This window comes from Emiliania huxleyi, assembly GCF_000372725.1.
Source record: "Emiliania huxleyi CCMP1516 unplaced genomic scaffold EMIHUscaffold_114, whole genome shotgun sequence".
NCBI lineage: Eukaryota > Haptophyta > Isochrysidales > Noelaerhabdaceae > Emiliania > Emiliania huxleyi.
Genome location: NW_005201551.1, coordinates 410,947 through 428,507, shown reverse-complemented (window position 1 = coordinate 428,507; position 17,561 = coordinate 410,947). Strand labels below are relative to the sequence as shown.

General features: G+C 64.5%; 3 protein-coding genes across 3 annotated transcripts; 1 reads left to right on the top strand and 2 right to left on the bottom strand.

Moving 5' to 3' along the window:
- Positions 1–210: 210 nt before the first annotated feature.
- EMIHUDRAFT_224086 (hypothetical protein) lies at positions 211–2,858 on the bottom strand (the record flags this gene model as incomplete). The annotated part of the gene is made up of 13 exons (XM_005791300.1): positions 211–309; positions 437–511; positions 979–1,035; positions 1,094–1,222; positions 1,286–1,486; positions 1,552–1,689; positions 1,760–1,812; positions 1,896–1,946; positions 2,030–2,080; positions 2,164–2,214; positions 2,298–2,335; positions 2,483–2,589; positions 2,736–2,858. 13 exons carry the CDS (start codon positions 2,856–2,858, stop codon positions 211–213), a joined length of 1,173 nt encoding a protein of 390 aa, XP_005791357.1.
- A 2,248-nt stretch (positions 2,859–5,106) lies between these two features.
- EMIHUDRAFT_417522 (Serine/threonine-protein kinase) lies at positions 5,107–7,269 on the bottom strand (the record flags this gene model as incomplete). Its single annotated transcript, XM_005791299.1, has 14 exons — positions 7,250–7,269; positions 7,054–7,170; positions 6,811–6,878; positions 6,650–6,683; positions 6,455–6,504; positions 6,354–6,387; positions 6,231–6,287; positions 6,131–6,162; positions 6,035–6,058; positions 5,883–5,957; positions 5,683–5,715; positions 5,557–5,607; positions 5,196–5,427; positions 5,107–5,126 (listed from the first exon to the last, which is right to left on the bottom strand). Coding segments are annotated over exons 1-14 (840 nt in total), but the record flags the coding sequence as incomplete, so codon positions are not given.
- Positions 7,270–16,416: 9,147 nt separating this feature from the next.
- EMIHUDRAFT_224082 (hypothetical protein) lies at positions 16,417–17,184 on the top strand (the record flags this gene model as incomplete). The annotated part of the gene is made up of 3 exons (XM_005791298.1): positions 16,417–16,764; positions 16,908–16,943; positions 17,107–17,184. The coding sequence occupies 3 exons, from the start codon at positions 16,417–16,419 to the stop codon at positions 17,182–17,184; spliced, it is 462 nt and encodes a 153-aa protein (XP_005791355.1).
- Between the last annotated feature and the right edge of the window lie 377 nt (positions 17,185–17,561).

The window sequence follows — 17,561 nt, the reverse complement described above, 5'->3', positions numbered from 1 at the left end:
CCATCTCCCCCCCGCATGGACACCCTCTGGGGCCCCCGCGCCGGCCCAGAGGGCGGGCATCGTGCGGCGGCGGCACTACAACCTAGCGCGCTCCTCGGTGAGCAGCGGCAAGCGGGCCGTGTAATATACGATTTGGCGAGAGCCCTCCTCCAACGCAAACGAAAAAAACCGCGCCCCACCCTCACCCCTGCGCCTCGCGAGCCCTGCGCGTCATCTGGCCATCGCCTTTTGCACCTCCGCGTCCAGCGTCTCGTCGAGCTCCGACACGGCGCGCGCCTCGACGTACGAGCCCGACGCCTTCAGCCCGGCCTGCAGGGAGGTCAGGCGAGGTAAGCTTCTCTCTCTCTCTCTCTCTCCACACACACACACACACACATACTTTGGCGGTGGTGTGGTGGCAGGGGGCCGAGGCCTGCAGGAAGCCGTCCTCGCGCACCATCGCCTTGAAGAGCTTCACGGGCATGACCTTGACGACGACGGGCGAGAGCGCTGTCGCCGTGTTGCGGCGCACCTAATCTCGGACAATCTCGGGCGATCTCCGGGTGATCTCCCTCAAGGCGTCGCCCTGTTGCGCGGCGCGCGTTGTCTCCCGGCAGCAGCCCCGACGCGCCGAACGTCTCGCCGGCAGTGCAAGTGCGGACCTGTTCACAGAGTTCTTTGTTGTGCTTCTCAGCCCCGGAGAATCGTCTCGCCGGCAGTGCAAGCGCGGGCCTGTTCACAGCCATAGCCTTCACACCTCTCGTCTTCACACCGAACCCCGCTCCTGAAGTGTAAGTGCGGGACCGGCACGGGCGCGGAAGGCTCATCCTCCTCCGACGCGGGCACCTGATGATTAACCATGAATTACGATTAATTCTGAGCCTCTCCGGCGTAACTGATTCCTTCTCCTCCGACGCGGGCACCTGTTATTAATTACGAGTGATTACGAGCCTCTCCCGCGTAGATGACTTCTCCTCCGACGCTGTGAAGAGGCGGCACCAGCGACATCTCCACCTCGCCGCTCTCGAGCACGTAGAAGGAGTCGGACGGGTCGCCCTGCCGGAAGATGGTCTCGCCTGGGGAAGTGTCTCGGAAGTGTCACGGAAGTGTCCACGAAGCGGTCGCCCTGCCGGAAGACGGTCTCGCCTGGCGCAAAGCTGACGACGCGCAAGTCCTCGTCCGCCGCTGAAGCGACGACGTTGCGAATCCGCTGGTTCGTCCGCATCTGCGCCGCCCGCTGCACCTGTTCACAGCCAGACGGTGTGAAGAGACTTGCCCGCCCAGCAAGGACCGCCGCCCGCTGCACCGTGAAGTGCAGCTCCGGCCGCTGCCGCAAGATCTCGCTGAAACGCGCCATGCTCATCGCCCGCAGCACGCAGCTCGCGGTGACGCAACGCACCGTCAAGTTTCGCGCCTTCCTCGCCTCCAGCATCGCCGTCTCCCCAAAGTGGTCGCCTGGGCCAAGCGTCGCTACCACGCGCGGCTTGCCGTCGCGCCCAACCACCGCCTCGCCCGACGGCCGCCTGTTCACAGACACGAGGTGTGAAGAGGCGCCGTTCACAGCGTGACCACCGCCTCGCCCGACGGCCGCCGCTTCTTTGCGCGCGAGTCGAGCTTCGGGTCATACTCGCACTCGAGCTGCCCCTCGGACACAAAGTAGACCTGCTCGGGCGGGTCCCCCTGCTGGAAGATCGCCTCGCCGTGCGACACCTATCAATTAATTACTTAATTACTTAACGCCAATGCCCCCCTGCTGGAAGATCGCCTCGCCGTGCGACACCTCCAGCGGCGCCATCTCCTTGATGAGCGACTCGTACTGGCTGTAGTCGACGCCTAGTAATCAACCAACAATCTGGCGCAATCTCCTTGATGAGCGACTCGTACTGGCTGTAGTCGACGCCTAGTAATCAACCAACAATCTGGCGCAATCTCCTTGATGAGCGACTCGTACTGGCTGTAGTCGACGCCTAGTAATCAACCAACAATCTGGCGCAATCTCCTTGATGAGCGACTCGTACTGGCTGTAGTCGACGCCTAGTAATCAACCAACAATCTGGCGCAATCTCCTTGATGAGCGACTCGTACTGGCTGTAGTCGACGCCTAGTAATCAACCAACAATCTGGCGCAATCTCCTGGATGAGCGACTCGTACTGGCTGTAGTCGACGCCTAGTAATCAACCAACAATCTGGCGCAATCTCCTTGATGAGCGACTCGTACTGGCTGTAGTCGACGCCTAGTAATCAACCAACAATCTGGCGCAATCTCCTGGATGAGCGACTCGTACTGGCTGTAGTCGACGCCTAGTAATCAACCAACAATCTGGCGCAATCTCCTGGATGAGCGACTCGTACTGGCTGTAGTCGACGCCGTCTCCCGCCGCCGCCGCGCGCGCCATCATCGGCAGAATCTGTGCCTCCCCCTGCGACGCCGCCGCCAGCTGCCCCTCGCGCAATTGCTGCCTCGCCTGTTCACAGCAACAGGTGTGAAGAGACGCTGTTCACAGCTGCCCCTCGCGCAAGTGCTGCCTCGCCTCGAAGATGGTCGAGAAGTAGCGGTCGTTCGAGAAGGCGTCGCCGAGCACCTCCTTTGTGACCTCGGTCAGCTCGACCTAATTAAAAGTAGTCACCTATTAATTAATTAACTAACGCCGAGCACCTCCTTTGTGACCTCAGTCAGCTCGACCTCGCTCAGGCAAGTCACCGTCGTGTCGTGCACCTGATGCGATTGTTCAATTCAGGTGACGAGTTAGCTAACCAACTCATCCAAGTCATCGCCGAGTCGTAGCACCTCCGAGAAGATCGCATCGTACCCCAAATGGTCCCCCGGCCGCAGCGTCTTTACACGCACCGAGCCTCCGTCCGGCTTATTCACCGACATCTCGAGCTCGCCTGTTCACAGCCAGGCGGTGTGAAGAGCCTCCGTCCGGCTTATTCACCGACATCTCGAGCTCGCCTGTTCACAGCCAGGCGGTGTGAAGAGCCTCCGTCCGGCTTATTCACCGACATCTCGAGCTCGCCTGTTCACAGCCAGGCGGTGTGAAGAGCCTCCGTCCGGCTTATTCACCGACATCTCGAGCTCGCCTGTTCACAGCCAGGCGGTGTGAAGAGCCTCCGTCCGGCTTATTCACCGACATCTCGAGCTCGCCTGTTCACAGCCAGGCGGTGTGAAGAGCCTCCGTCCGGCTTATTCACCGACATCTCGAGCTCGCCTGTTCACAGCCAGGCGGTGTGAAGAGCCTCCGTCCGGCTTATTCACCGACATCTCGAGCTCGCCTGTTCACAGCCAGGCGGTGTGAAGAGCCTCCGTCCGGCTTATTCACCGACATCTCCAGCTCGCCTGTTCACAGCCAGGCGGTGTGAAGAGCCTCCGTCCGGCTTATTCACCGACATCTCGAGCTCGCCCTCGTTGACGATGTAGAAGAGCTGAGCCGGACTCCCCTGCTGGTAAACCACCGCCCCCTTGCCTGTTCACAGCTAGGCGGTGTGAAGAGCTGAGCCGGACTCCCCTGCTGGTAAACCACCGCCCCCTTGCCTGTTCACAGCTAGGCGGTGTGAAGAGCTGAGCCAGACTCCCCTGCTGGTAAACCACCGCCCCCTTGCCTGTTCACAGCTAGGCGGTGTGAAGAGCTGAGCCGGACTCCCCTGCTGGTAGACCACCGCCCCCTTGCCGAAGCGGCGGCGCTGCGAGAGGGAGACCGACATGTTCTCAAACACCTTGAGCAGCCTCGCCCGCTGCCTCGCCTATTCATTAATTAGGCACCTATTGATTAGTTGCCTATTAATTAATTAGCAGCCTCGCCCGCTGCCTCGCCTCGGCGCGCTCGCGCATCGAGGTGGAGAGAGCGGACGAGTTGTGCACGCTCGCAACCTGTGAACAACAAATGGATCGACTCCTTCCTTCTTCAACGAGTTAATAATTAAGAGGTGTGCGCGCGCCTCGTTGAAGACCTTTCGGTCGATCGCCAGCACCTCGAGCGGCAATTGGTGACCAATTAGTGCGTCATTAATTAATTGCTAATCAGTGAATCGCCAGCACCTCGAGCGGCAATTGGTGACCAATTAGTGCGTCATTAATTAATTGCTAATCAGTGAATCGCCAGCACCTCGAGCGGCGCCGTCGCAAACACCGACGCCGCCCGCACGCTCCTCCCCTCCAGCAAGCCGGTCTCGCCGAAGAAGTCGCCCGCGCCTGAATGAATAATTAATAATTTAGTACTAATTTAAGAAATCTCGCCGAAGAAGTCGCCCGCGCCTGAATGAATAATTAATAATTTAGTACTAGTTTAAGAAGTCTCGCCGAAGAAGTCGCCCGCGCCGAGCGTCGCAATCAGCCGCTCCTTGCCGTCCGGGCCCGCGACCCGCACCTACCCGAGATGCAGCCGAGATGCGGGCGAGATGCAGCCGAGATGCGGCCGAGATGCAGCCGAGATGCAGCCGAGATGCAGCCGAGATACAGCCGAGATCAACATCTCCGTGCTGCCCGGGCCACGCACCTCGCAGGCGCCGCTCGTGATCACGAAGAAGGCGTCCACCGGGTCCCCCTCCTGTCCATGATCAACTATGGCTCAGCTAACTGACACGAGGGCGGCGGTCGCGTCCACCGCCCCCTCCCCCCTCCTTGAACACGTACGCCCCCTTCTCAAAGGTGCGCGAGAAGGAGCCAGCCAGCGTCTTGCAGTAGCGCTCGTACGAGATGCGAGCCGGGCCGCCGCCGCCGCCGCCGCCGCCGCCGCCCTCCGCTCCGCCGCCGCTGCTGCCTCCTCCTCCTCCCGCCTCCGGCGCCGGCTTCCCGTCGCCGCGGGAGGAGTAGCGCTGGTGCACCTTCTTCTCTAGCCTGTTCACAGCTGCAGGTGTGAAGAGACGCCGTTCACACCAGGAGCGCTGGTGCATCTTCTTTCTAGCCCCGTCGGAGCGAGCACGCAGACCATCTGGTCCACGTCCTTTGGCGACACCTGATGACCAGTGCGCAGTGCGTGCATCAACCCAAGCGGGAGCACCGCAACACCACCTGGCCCGCTGTCCACTGGCGGCACCTTGTACCCCATGTCGAGGCAGACGCGCCACAGGTCTTGCGCGTCGATGTGGCCCTTCCCGTCGCGGTCGAGCGCGCGCCACCCCTCGCGAACCACGTCCACTTGCAGCCCGCCTGATATCGATGCCATCCTTGTCATCCAGCCCTCTGCATCGGTCGTACTCCCGCCCACTTGCAGCCCGCCGAGCCCCTCTGCGTCCGCACTGGTCGACAGCTGGTGCACGAGAAGGCCCATGAGCAGCGAGCCGTAGAACGCGTTGCGGGCCTGCGTGAAGTGGCGCAGCCGCTCCTGCGTCGCCGGCATCGGCCTGCCCGGCACGTCCTGCCCGAGCACCCACGGGTGCGAAATGAGCTGCGCCGCCGTCAGCCGCTGCTCCGGGTCGGGCTCGAGCAAAGAGACGACGAGCCCCTTTGCCTGCCCCGAGGGTGGGGGGGGGGGGGGGGCAGCTCAGCTCGGTAGTTCAAACTAACTAGCGCGAGCCCCGAGACCGTGCCCCACGTAACGAAGTTCGGTAGTCAAATTAGCTAGCGGGAGCCCCTTTGCCTGCCCGGAGACGGTGCCCCACTCCGGCGCGTCGAGGCAGAGGCGGTGCGCCTGATGTCGATCAAACTAACTAAGTAAGAAGCCATTCAACGGATTGGGCGTGTCGGAGGCAGGAGGCGTGCGCGCCTTCATGTTTGCGAGGATCTGCTGCTCGTTCGCCTATCCGACCGCATCGCTTGGTGCTTACGTGCTGGCCGGCCTCGGAGAGCACCGGGTGCAAAACGACGAGTGAGCTGGATTACGACACACACACGCGACTTCATGTCTGCGCGTTCACAAGCAACGGACTCTCGGCCGATCTCGGGCCAATCTCGAGCTAATCTCGCCTCCCCCTCCGGGTCGAAGGGGTGGAAGCCAACCAGCAGGATGTAGAGGAGCACGCCGAGCGACCAGAGGTCGACCTAAGGAAAATTCCGAAAAGGGTCGCACCCGGTTCCGAGAAAATTCCGAGAAAGTTCCGGCACGGCCACAACTCGACCTCAAAGCCGTACGGCTGCTGCGCCTGTTCACACCACGCATGCCGTGAAGAGTCCACGTTCACAGCGGGAAGAGGTGTGCAGAGGAAGGGCGGCGCCAGCTGCTCGGGCGCCCAGTACGACCAAGTGCCTATTCCGCTTAACGGATCACCGAGTAGTGCAGGAACAACTAACCATGACCCAGCAAAGACGAGGTGCCTATCCGCCCTCCGCCCTGCACCTTCTCCCCCGCCTCGTCCAGCGTCACGGCGGTGCCTGTTCACAGCTGCAGCTGTGAAGAGCCGCGCATTCTATCACCCCCTTCCAGCGTGGCGGCGGCACCGAAATCGATCAGCTTGATCGCAGAGTCGCGCTCCTGTTCACAGCGCCTCTGTTCACACCTCCGGCCCTCCGGTTCACAGCTCGGCCGCAAGCTGCCGCGCTTCACACTCGAAGACGACGTTCTCGGGCTTGAGGTCGCGGTGCAGGATGCCTGGACCCAGCAAGGAGTCATGAATGAGTTGATGCACCACCGCCTTCTCCGGCTGAGACCGGCGGCGCGGAATGCCTGAATCATGCAATTAATAACTAATTAGCTGATTGCCACCGCCTTGCTGAGGTCGGCGGTAGCGGGATGCCGCGCGAGTGGAGGTGGTAGATCGACAGGGCGACCTGGGAAAAGAAGTACATTGGGACTCTCTTGTTAGCGGAGTCTGCAACATGGACAGACGAGGTGTGAAGAGCAGCCGGCAGGGTGTGACAGCCGAGGCGTGCCCCATCTCTCGGCCGCATCTCGCACCTGCTTGATGATCTTGGATGCGATCTGCTCCGTGTACGCGCCCTCCGCAACCAGGCGCTCGAACAGGCCTGCCACAGGAAGGTTCCGAGAGGGGCCCCTCGCGCAATCTCGGGTGATCTCGAATGATCTCGAATGATCTCGCGTATCTCTCGGGTCATCTCGGGTCGCCTCCGCCGCCGGCGAGCCTCCATCACAATCTCGGATGATCTCGCGTGATCTCGCGTGATCTCGGCTAAGGAAAGCCTCCGCCGCCGGCCAGCTCCATCACAATCGCCGCCTCGACAGGGCCGCTGTCGGCCGCACGCCCCTCGGGCCGGACCCAGTACACGCCCAGCAGCTCGATGATGTACGGGTGAGAGCCTACGCGCCGTGTGAATACAAGCGCCGTGGAGACAGAAGGCTGCAGCAGAGGCTGGCCTGCAGAGGTGTTGCGCTCTACCGCAGCGGCGCATCGCCTCGACCTCGACCTCGACCATGGCGCGAGGGAGCTTCTCGAGCGAGATGAGCTTTACCGCGACCTGCCGCCCGCTCTTCGCGTCGCGCGCCAGCCACACGTCGCCGAACCCGCCCTGCCCGATCCGCTTCTCAAACGCGTAGATCGCCTCGAGCTGGCGGCGGGTGAGCGACGCCTCGGGGACGCCGCCGCCGCCGCCGCCGCCGCTCAGCGGCGCAGCCTCGTCCTCGCCCGCGCCCAGCTGCAGCTGCCACGCCCCGTAGCCCGCGGCAGCAGCGGCGGCGGCGGCGAGACCGGCCGCAGCCAACCGGCCGCCTCCCGGCGAGGCGGCGCTCGACGCGGCGGAGGCGAAGCGTGCGCGGCCGGCGAGCGGGCAGCTCGCACGGCCGGCGAGCGGCGGAGCCAGCGGCGGCGCCGAGCGAAGCGCCGAGCGGAGGGCCGCGGGACGCAAGCTCCGGCGGAACTGCAACATTCCGTAGCGGCAGCAAAAAACGGCAATGTTTCGGTGCTGTGGCTCCCCAAAACAGGCGCGCGCAGCGCGCCCAGGGGCGCCGCAGGCGCCCCAAGCGGCGCGGAGCGCCGCCGCAGGCGGCGGACAGCAGGTGCGCGAAATTAAACGCCATTTTTGGTTCCGCGGTTTTGCCACACTAACATTGAAATCCGGTACAAAACGACTTAGGTCTTAGTTAGCCGAAACAGCTGACAGACAGACAGAGAGCACACACGTTCGAGACGGGGGTGCGCCGACCGCCGTCGCGGACCCAGTAGAGCTAGATGGTCCCACATGATGCGCCCTTAGCCTCTGAGCTCGTCCTAGACATTTTAGGGAAGCGTGGGCAGACCAGAACGCGGCCACGGCGACACTCCAATGCTCTCAGCAGCGCTGGCGGCGATCGTGGCGACGGCGCCTCGCCGCTGCAGCGGCACAGAATCGAGGAAGTGGCGTTGGTGGCAGCATCAATGAGGATATGAAGGCGGCCGTAATGCTGGTGGCGCCTTCGAGGGCGGCGGAGAGGGCGGTAGCAGCGACGGCGATCGAGTCATGTGGCAGGGGTGCGAAGATGCAGCAGGGAGGCTTGAGTTAGCGACGCGGGGCGGTGGCGTGCCAGCAGGTAAGCGGCGGCGGCGGAGAGCAGGTGCGCGAAATAAAGGCCAATCTTGAGATATCCATTTTGCACCACCTTTGGATTTCTGGTACAAATTGACTTGTGGATCTTGAAGGCAGTGTATCGCGCGCCTTGCGGGGGGGGCGCGGAAAAGAGGAACCTCTTAGCGCCATCGCCACGGTGCTGCATGCAGCGCCGGGCGACGACGGCTTACCGCCTCCCGGTCCCCCTCGGCACACCTCCGCTGCTCAATGTTTGACGGCTCGAACCCGTGAAGCTTCCCCGTGCGCGGGTTACCCCGGGGAGGAAGGGGGAGGGGGGGGGGGGGGGGTCGGCTGTCGCGGCATGGCAGCGCGACGCCGCGCGATTGCTTTGTACGTTGCGCGCCGGCCTCTCCGCTCGCTCGCTGGTAACTCAGCGAACACTCTCTGGGGGGGCGCGGGGGCCCCCGGAGGCACCGTGCGCCGCGCAGCAGAGCGGAAACGGGGCCCCGGCTCCGTTAGTCTCCGTTACCACCAACTTCCCGATTAAGCTATGTTAATCAGAGGGCAGATTTGGAGAGATCTCGAGGAGTACATACAGATAGACCCTCCAACCATCAGAAAACTCCGACCTGATCGGTCGTACTGACCGCCGACAGATCACTCCAGACAGAAGACAGGCCGACCGTCTGCACGCGGCCGGCCGGGCGAGAGGCTTGACACGATCCGACCCTGCGACCCTGACGCTGCTGCTCTAGCTATCAGACATGCACTGCTGACTGCTGCCACAATGTGCGACCGGTGCTGGCCCACTTGGCGGCCTCCCCGGTCAGTGGTGAGGCGCAGTTCAGAGCTGTCGATGGCGCGATGCCGCACTGGTCCCACATCGGTGACACGAGACCACCACGTTTGCCGGTCCAAGAGAGAGGCACCGGCGCTGTCCTGAGAAGGTGCGTGGTCCCTCTTGACTGCCCATGCGCGCGAGGCTGCGTAGGCATAGCCTCGAGAGTGCCAGCAGCCAATCCGAGGCAGTTTGTGACGCGCATTGCGTCAGAAGCGTGCACGCGCTGGAAGGACACCTTCCTACTGGCCGTACGATCAGGTCATCACTGAATTCTTGATACTAAGGCCGCGAGCTATGCAGGTGATCAATTGTGCATCATGGCACGGTCAGCAGCGCCGACAGGCTGTCGCAAGGCGTGATAGCATGGCCGCAAGTACGCCGGAGTTCCCATGAAAAGAATTTAAACAAGACAACTCTCTCTCACAGCACACAGGCTCGACACAGGTGCGAACTGGCGCGTGCTAGTACTATCACCGGCACACCACCGGAGCCGCCTAAGCGACTCCGTTAAGAACGGCAATGCACTTCGCTCCGTGCACAATGCCGCTGTCCCCGCACGCTAGCTCGTTCACCGTCTGCCACGCCACGGCGGTGTGGAGAACGACAGACAAGCGCTGCATCTGCAGCCCGTGCCAGTTCTTGGTGGTCCATGTGACCTCATCGAGGTGCTGAGCGTGCGAAAGTTTGTTACTCAGCTGGTCCGCCGCCTGCCGAAGAATTCTGCGGACGCCGTCCCCGACCCCGAAGCCGCCGAAAAGAAGTAAAAAATCGCCAAAAAATCCAAAAAAACGGCGCCTGCGGCGGGCCATGGGACCCCATCCCCCCCCCCGCATGGACACCCTCTGGGGCCCCCGCGCCGGCCCAGAGCGAACACTACGCCTCTACGGTCTACGCAGGCCCGCGCGCGACGGGATGGCGACATGGCGTGGGGTCTGGGGATGGAGACCGGGAGTGGGGGGAGCGCGGCCCCAGCGCCCAGGATGCGCGCCATAAAAGGTAGCTGACTAAAAAAGATTCAGGTCTCCCGTTTGCAAATCAACATTCCCTCCCCAAACCGCGTTCCCCGGACCCCCCGCGGCACATCTGGGGCCGGGGGCCGTGCTCACAGTCACACGTGCACAACGTGCAACACACCAATCCGAATGGCCATCGATGTCCGGTCTGCATCATCTACTCCCCCGACTGTCTCCCGTGTGTCTTTCGCCCAACCAGACCCTGACCCCACTTCCCCCTCCCCCGCCTCTTGTCCCAAGCGGCCGAAGCGCGCCGAGAGACGCAGACCCCCCCCCCCCCCGCCCCCCACCCCCACCGCCGCTGTGCGTCGTGCTCCGCAGCCGCAGGGTCTGTTGCTCTTTGCCATGCTCGCGCGGCGGTCCCGCAGGAACCCGCGCCCTTGCCGCCCGGCCGGGGCTGGAGAGGCTCAGCCGAGGCTGATGCCGCGCTCCTCGCACACGGCCACCAGCTCAGGCTGCTTCTTGTTGTCCACGAGGAGCTCCTGCACGCGAGGGGAGGTGCGATCAGCATTGGGCGGGGGAGGGGCGTGTGGCGAGGGGCGCGTCTCGCGCCTTCAAGCTCGGGGCGGCCCCCTCCTTGAGGGCGGCGGCCAGCGCCTTGCAGCCCTCGTCGCCAATCTGGTTGCCGCCGAGATTGAGCTCCTCGAGCCGCGGCACTGCCCCCTCCTTGAGGGCGGCGGCCAGCGCCTTCCAGCCCTCGTCGCCAATCTGGTTGCCGTTGAGATAGAGCGTCTCGAGCCGCGGCGCTGCCCCCTCCTTGCCGAGGGCGGCGGCCAGCGCCTTGCAGCCCTCGTCGCCAATCTGGTTCCAGTTGAGATAGAGCTTCTCGAGCCGCGGCGCTGCCCCGCTCGCGAGGACCACCGCCAGCTGCGCCGCCTCCGCGTCGCCCCAGCCGAGGCCGATGTATTCCAGCTCGGTCGCCTTGCCAAACTGCTCCTCGAAGGCGGCCTCGTACAGCCGCTTCACGAGCGGCTTGTCGTCCTTGCCGTTGGTGAAGCTCTTCGTCTCCAGCTCAATCGCGAACGCAGACGGCAGGAGAGGGGGGCGCCGGCCGCCGTCCTGGGTGCAGTCGTCGATGAGGCTGTCGTAGTCGTACTCCACGCCGGCGCGCATCTTGCCGAGGTCGAGCGAGAGGTAGCCAGCCTTTGTCAGGCCCGCCCAGCTCTGCTCCGTGAAGCACCAGCCGCGGTCAAAGTACTTGGCCACGTTGGTGCCCTCGGGCTGCTCCTCCGCCTTGTGGCCGTCCGGGAAGGAGGTCAGCCGCAGCACCCAAGTGTACTTGTGGGAGTAGAGCGTGCCGAGGCAGCCCAGCCCCTCCTTGAAGAGCGCGTTCTGCTCCTCGGTGCGCAGGACGCCGTTGGGGGGGTCGGGGTGCTGGTGCAGCGAGCCGAAGTCCCAAAAGACGCCGAGCCGCGTGATGTGGTCGGGAACGCTGAGCAGGGCCTTGAGCGCCCTCGCGACGCGGGCGAGGTTGGCTCCGCGCGGGTCGGGGTGGTCCTTGGTCAGCCACGGGTAGGAGAGCGCGGCGACGGGAAGGAAGCTCACACTCTCGCTGGTCGCCTCGACGAGGTCGGCGAAGGAGAGGAAGGCCTCTTTGGGCAGCGCCTGGCGGTGGGTGAGGACGCCGCCCGCCTCGGCGTGGCTGATGATCCACTGCGCGTCGAGGAGGGCGACGGCGCCGCTCGCGAGGACCGGCTCGAGGTCGCCGCCGCCGAGCTTGCGCCACAGCTCCAGCTTCCCCTCGCTCACGCCGAGATCGGTGGCGGAGGGGAGGGTGTCGTCGCAGCAGTGGAGGCAGGGCAGCAGTGGAGAAGGCGTACCACAGCGTCGCTCAAAAAGCGACGCCGGGTGTGGGCTGCTCCCTTGACCCGTCACCCGCCGCGGCCCGTGCGGCGCGCCGAGGCGGCGCCGAGGCCGGCGCCTTGCACCCGGCCCGCGGCCGGCACCGCCTCGCCCCACAACTGACCGCCCTGCGGCCCCTGCGCAGGCGTACCACAGGCGTCGCTCAAAAAGCGACGCCGGGTGTGGGCTGCTCCCTTGACCCGTCACCCGCCGCGCCCTCGCCCGGCCGCCTCACCGCTCACGGAGCGTGCTCGCCGCCGCCGCCGCGCGTCCCGCGCCGCCACGCATGCCCCTTGCCCTGACGCGCGCTCTGTGCAGCGGCGCAGAGCGCGCGTCCCTGGCACAGACGGAGCAGCGGCCGCGCCAGCGGTCGCTGCTCCGCCCCCCCGTCGCGCGCGCCGCGCGCGCGCTGCCGCCGCCGCCGCCGCCGCCGCCCCCTCCTCGCCGTCTTCCCCACCCTACCCTCTGTTGCGCGCGCCGCGCAGCCGCGCTGCGCGCCCCCGCCCCCGCCCCCGCCCCCGCTCCCAAGCGCCCCTTCCCCGGTAGGTGTGCGTAGAAAGTAGAACCAATCGAGAGGTGGCAGAAGCCGCCGTGTGTGACACATATTGCGGCACGTGAGAGTGAGACAGAGCCCCGGCAGCGGCCAGCGCGCGCGCGCAGCGGCCAGCGCAACAGGCGTTTCAAACAGCAAACGGGACGGCCTGCGCAGCCTCTAACTATTTTTCAGCGAAAGGCGGTCGCACGACACGATTCACGCGACAGGTGAGGCGCGGCTGGAAAAGAATTTTACCAGCGGCACTAACACAGGTACACCACGGGAGCCGCCTAAGCGACTCCTGCGAGAGTGGCGAGGCACTTAGCTCCGTGCACCCGCCCACCCCCGCCACAGGCAAGCTCATTCACAACCTGCTCTGCGTTTGCCGTGTGAAGAACGACTGAGATGACAAAACAAACAATGAGATGCGCTGCTTCTGCAGCCCCAGCCAATTCTTAGTGGTCCAAGTCACCTCACTCATCGAGGTACTGGGCCCGCGTCAGCTTGTTCTGTAGCACGTCCGCCGCCTTCCGGAGGATCTCACGGACCCCCTTTCCGAACCCGCCGAACGATTCGAACAGCAGCAGCTGCACTTCAACGCCCTTGTCTTCCCTGGCGTAGCGATAGTCCCCGCCGTAGGACGGTATGCGGCGGTCGCCGCCCACACTGGTTGGGTAGTAGTCTAAGTTCTGAGCCTGGAGGCCTAACGGGTCTAAGTGTGGCTAGCCACGCTGGAGTGCTTGCGCGGTCTAAGATCAGCGGGAGCCTCTTACATCGGCTAAGTCGGCCGTGGACGGCCTGGGGCCAAGAGGCTCCCACCGTGATCAACGTACAACGATACGGCGCAGCCCCCAAATTTTCTTCGCCTGCGGCGGGCGATCGATCCTTCTCATGCTCAGCAATCGCCGCCTCAGCATCCTCCTCTTCCGATTCTCGTTGCTGCTTCTTGAGCGCAATCTTCGGCGACTTCTCGCCAAACAGTTCTCACAAATAGCCTCAAGCTCAAACAAACGCGTGTCAGAGAAGCCTGTGTATGCTGGTCCTCTTTGAACGATCCGCGCGTGAGGTAGCATAGGGCCTTGTTGGCAGCAGCCAGCTTGTTGCGCTGCTTCGTTGCGATGAGCTGATTGGGATCGCAGAAGTGCATGCCAAGCACCGCCACGATCTTGAAGCAGAACACATCGCAACCGCATCGTCCGCACTGCCATCGGCATGCCGCGCCCGCCGCTTCGCCGCAGCCGCCATAAGGCACGCATAGCGGCAGCACATGGTACGTTGCGCGTACTTGAGCAGGCGTTGCGCGCCGCAAGTAGCGCACTGGCCCTGGGAGAAGGCGATATAGGCGGCTCCCGTGGTGTACCTGTGTTAGTGCCAGTGCGCGCCAGTCCCGTGCCCAGTGTTGTGCGAGGGAGTTTGGTTGTAAAATTCTTTTGTTTGTGTCTGCTGTGAGAGAGAGTTCTTTTGTACCTGTGTTCGTGCCAGTGCGCGCCAGTCCCGTGCCCAGTGTTGTGCGAGGGAGTTTTGTTGTAAGATTCTTTTGTTTAAGGTGGCAGTCCGGGTTTTGGTGTCGTCCCGCAAGATGGCATCACGCTCGCACCTGCCGACCGCCGCCACGGCGGCGAGACGCCTTCTCCGCCACCGCGGCGCCGGCCACAGGCCAGCGCTAGGCAGCTGCCGGCCACACTGGGCCGGATTTGCCGGTAACCGTCGCCGCACACTCCTACATCCACGCCGCTGTGACGTCTGGCGACGAGGCGCCGGCCGCCAAGCTTCATCGCCAACGTGGTCGCTCGCTGGTCCTCTCGGCTCGGCCACGCGTCGGCCCAGCTCACACGAGCTCCAGACAGCCACCAGTCGCCACGCGCAAAGCGTACGGGTCGCCGGCTCCCTGTTGTGCTCTCACGCTGGCCGGCGTAAAACTGTGCTGGCAGTTGTCGAGCCGTACCCGTCGCGTTTCGAAAGGGAGCCCTCAATCGACGCGTCTACACGCACCGTGCCACCGCTCTCCACAACTGCTACCGTGGACATCAAGCTCCTCGACTCGATCTGCGGCTACGACGGCGCTCTAGCTGCTGGCTCTCGCGGGTGTCTGGCGACCCGCTCAGGCTTGCGAAACGGCCGGCCGCGGCGACGTGTTTCGAGCTCGCTGGCCTTCTCCGCGCGGCTGGGCCCGCCCCTAGTCGGGGCAGACCCGCCCAGTCACTGGGCAGCGCGTGCGCCGGCGTTCTGGACGACGGTGTGCCGATGCATCCGGGAGGCTCCGCGGGGCTGCTATAGCAGCCTCGGGAGGGTCGAAAATCGAAGCCGGAGCGGCGGACCACGGAAGCTCCACGGACGGTGAGGCGGGCTGTGGTTGGCCCCCCCTGACCGGGTGAGGGAGTGGCGCCCCGGGAGTGCCGCTCCGGCGACGTCTGTGGCCTCCAAGGTACCGTGACCGCGGTGCTCGCTCTCGCGGCCGTCTCACGACCCGCTCGAGACGAAAACTGGAGCGGACGGTGCGACGAACCGCGAGTGGGATGGTCTTCTCCGCGCGGCTGGGCCCGCCCCTAGTCGGGGCCGACCCGCCCAGTCACTGGGCAGCGCGTGCGCCGGCGTTCTGGACGACGGTGTGCCGATGCATCCGGGAGGCTCCGCGGGGCTGCTATAGCAGCCTCGGGAGGGTCGAAAATCGAAGCCGAAGCGGCGGACCACGGAAGCTCCACGGACGGTGAGGCGGGCTGTGGTTGGCCCCCCCTGACCGGGTGAGGGAGTGGCGCCCCGGGAGTGCCGCTCCGGCGACGTCTGTGGCCTCCACGGTACCGTGACCGCGCCGCCTCGCTCGGGAGGCTCTTTCGGAGCCGTCGGCCTCCGAAACCGTCGCGTTGCTGCGCCTGGACGGCTTCGCTGCTCGCCAAACCCGTCGGCACCGTTCATATACACATGAATTGTGAACGAACGCGCATTTTTCTGATATCTTACTGAAATGTTCCCGAATGTTAGTTTCGATCTAGTCCTCACGGACACAAACGACAGAGGCCTCCTAGCACGGAGAAGCGACTAAGAGTCGCCGACGTGCGAGTAAGATACCAGAAAAATACGCCCGGAATCACAATTGATCCCGTCGACAAGGCGCCCCAATCGCGGAGGTCTGGCGCGGGCGTGGAGGCGAGCATCGACGCCTCGACGGTTGCTCTTCAGAGGCCGAAAACAGGCGCCTGAAAAAGGAGAGAACGCGAGACTGATCACGCGCGCGGAAAAGCCCGAGGGGCGAATCTAAAGTGCCGAGGCGCTTGCTAATCACCCCAGCTAGGGCCACGGAGGCGCTCGCGGCAGGTCTCCGCGCGCGCGCTGGCCGGTGGCAGCTGATCTCGGGCGGCGGGCGGCGGGAATGGGCTCGGGCGGCACCTTTTGCCCTCAAAAGTCGTTCGAGAGTACCGGGTCGCGGCGGGAACGCGCCCATCCGCTCGATGGGTGTCAGGAGTCGATCGCCTGCGCCACGAGCGAGCACGGGAGTCGTCGCGATGGGAGTCGTAGCGGCGTGGCGCTGGGCTTCGAGAGAGCGACGTGGGCGCGGCGGCGCGGGCGGCCGGTGGGGCGCGTGAGGTCCGCACCTTCGCGACGGGCAGGCTCGATACGGCCGCTGGCCGGGGCGGCCGCTCGACCGGCCGCCGCGGTCGTTCCGGCGGCGGCGTCGGCGTCGGCGTCGCGAGCGAACTGGCTCGCATTCGACCAGCGACCCTCTTCACAGAACCCGGACTGCCACCTTGAATCCTTTCTTTAAATTCTTCCTTCGCCGGCACTGCCACGGCTGCACGGCGCTTGACAACCCGAAACCGTGTCTCTTGGCTGCCCATGGAGCGGATCGGCGCGGAGCTCGCCGCCATTCAGCGCATCGCACTCGACGCCGACCATCCCGAGGCCGCCGCCGCGCTCCTCGGCGCGCTCCGCCGGACGCTCGAGAAGAAGCTCGGTGCGGCCGAGGAGAGCGGGGCAGGCTGTGCTGCGGCTGCAGCCTCACCAGTGTGCTCGCGCCAGCACCTCCTCTTCCTCGTGCACGGCATCGGCCGCCACGACGACTTTATCGACGGCAAAAACCTCTCCTGGGACGGCCAGCCGGACGGGAAGGGCGACGGCCCAGGAGGCGAACTCACACCATCGGACGACACCACTCGCCGCACGCTTCTTTGGCAGCAGCAGCTCGTGGACACACTCGCGCTCAATCGCACGTTCTCTCGCCAGCCGCACGCGCACGCTCAACTCAGCGCAACACTCCACGCAACCTGCGTGACCGCACACACCTGAACACTCTCAGACCGCACGCGCCTCCGCGCAGCGCAGTGTAGTTTCACACGTTTGGTCGCGAACACAGGCAACCGCGAGTTCCGCGAGCTGATTGAGGTGCTGCCGAGAGCTTGCCGAGATCGGGACGAGAGATCGCTGAGGTGTAGCCGAGGTGTAGCCGAGTTAAGCTGAGCAGCAGCAACGGTGGCGCGAGAGCAGTTGAGACCTCTCTGAGCTGTCCTTTCACACCTCTTCCAACAGGCGCAGCTGCGGACACGGCTGCGCGGGATCAAGGCGGCGGAAGGAGAGGCAGAGGGCGGTCTGATGCCGGGCGAGTGACTGACTGAGCTAGTTGTTATCAGGCGGAGGTGACGGTGCATTCGATCGAATGGCGAGAACAGTCCTAATCCTAAGAATGAGTACTATCAGGCGGAGGTGACGGTGCATTCGATCGAATGGCGCGCCTCGCTGCTGCACTGACCCGCGGCTTGCACCCCACCGCCCGCCTCTTAACACCAGCAGCTGTGAACGCGTAGGCACTCGCTGCTGCACTGACCCTCCGCTGTGCCAAGAGATCATCATTGACTATTAATTGCTACTTCATAGGCACTCGCTGCTGCACTACCCGCAGCTGTTCGACGCCGCGCCGGCGGCGGCAGCGGAGGCGGAGGCGGCTGAAGGCGGAGGAGGAGGAGGTGGTGGAGGAGGAGGAGGCG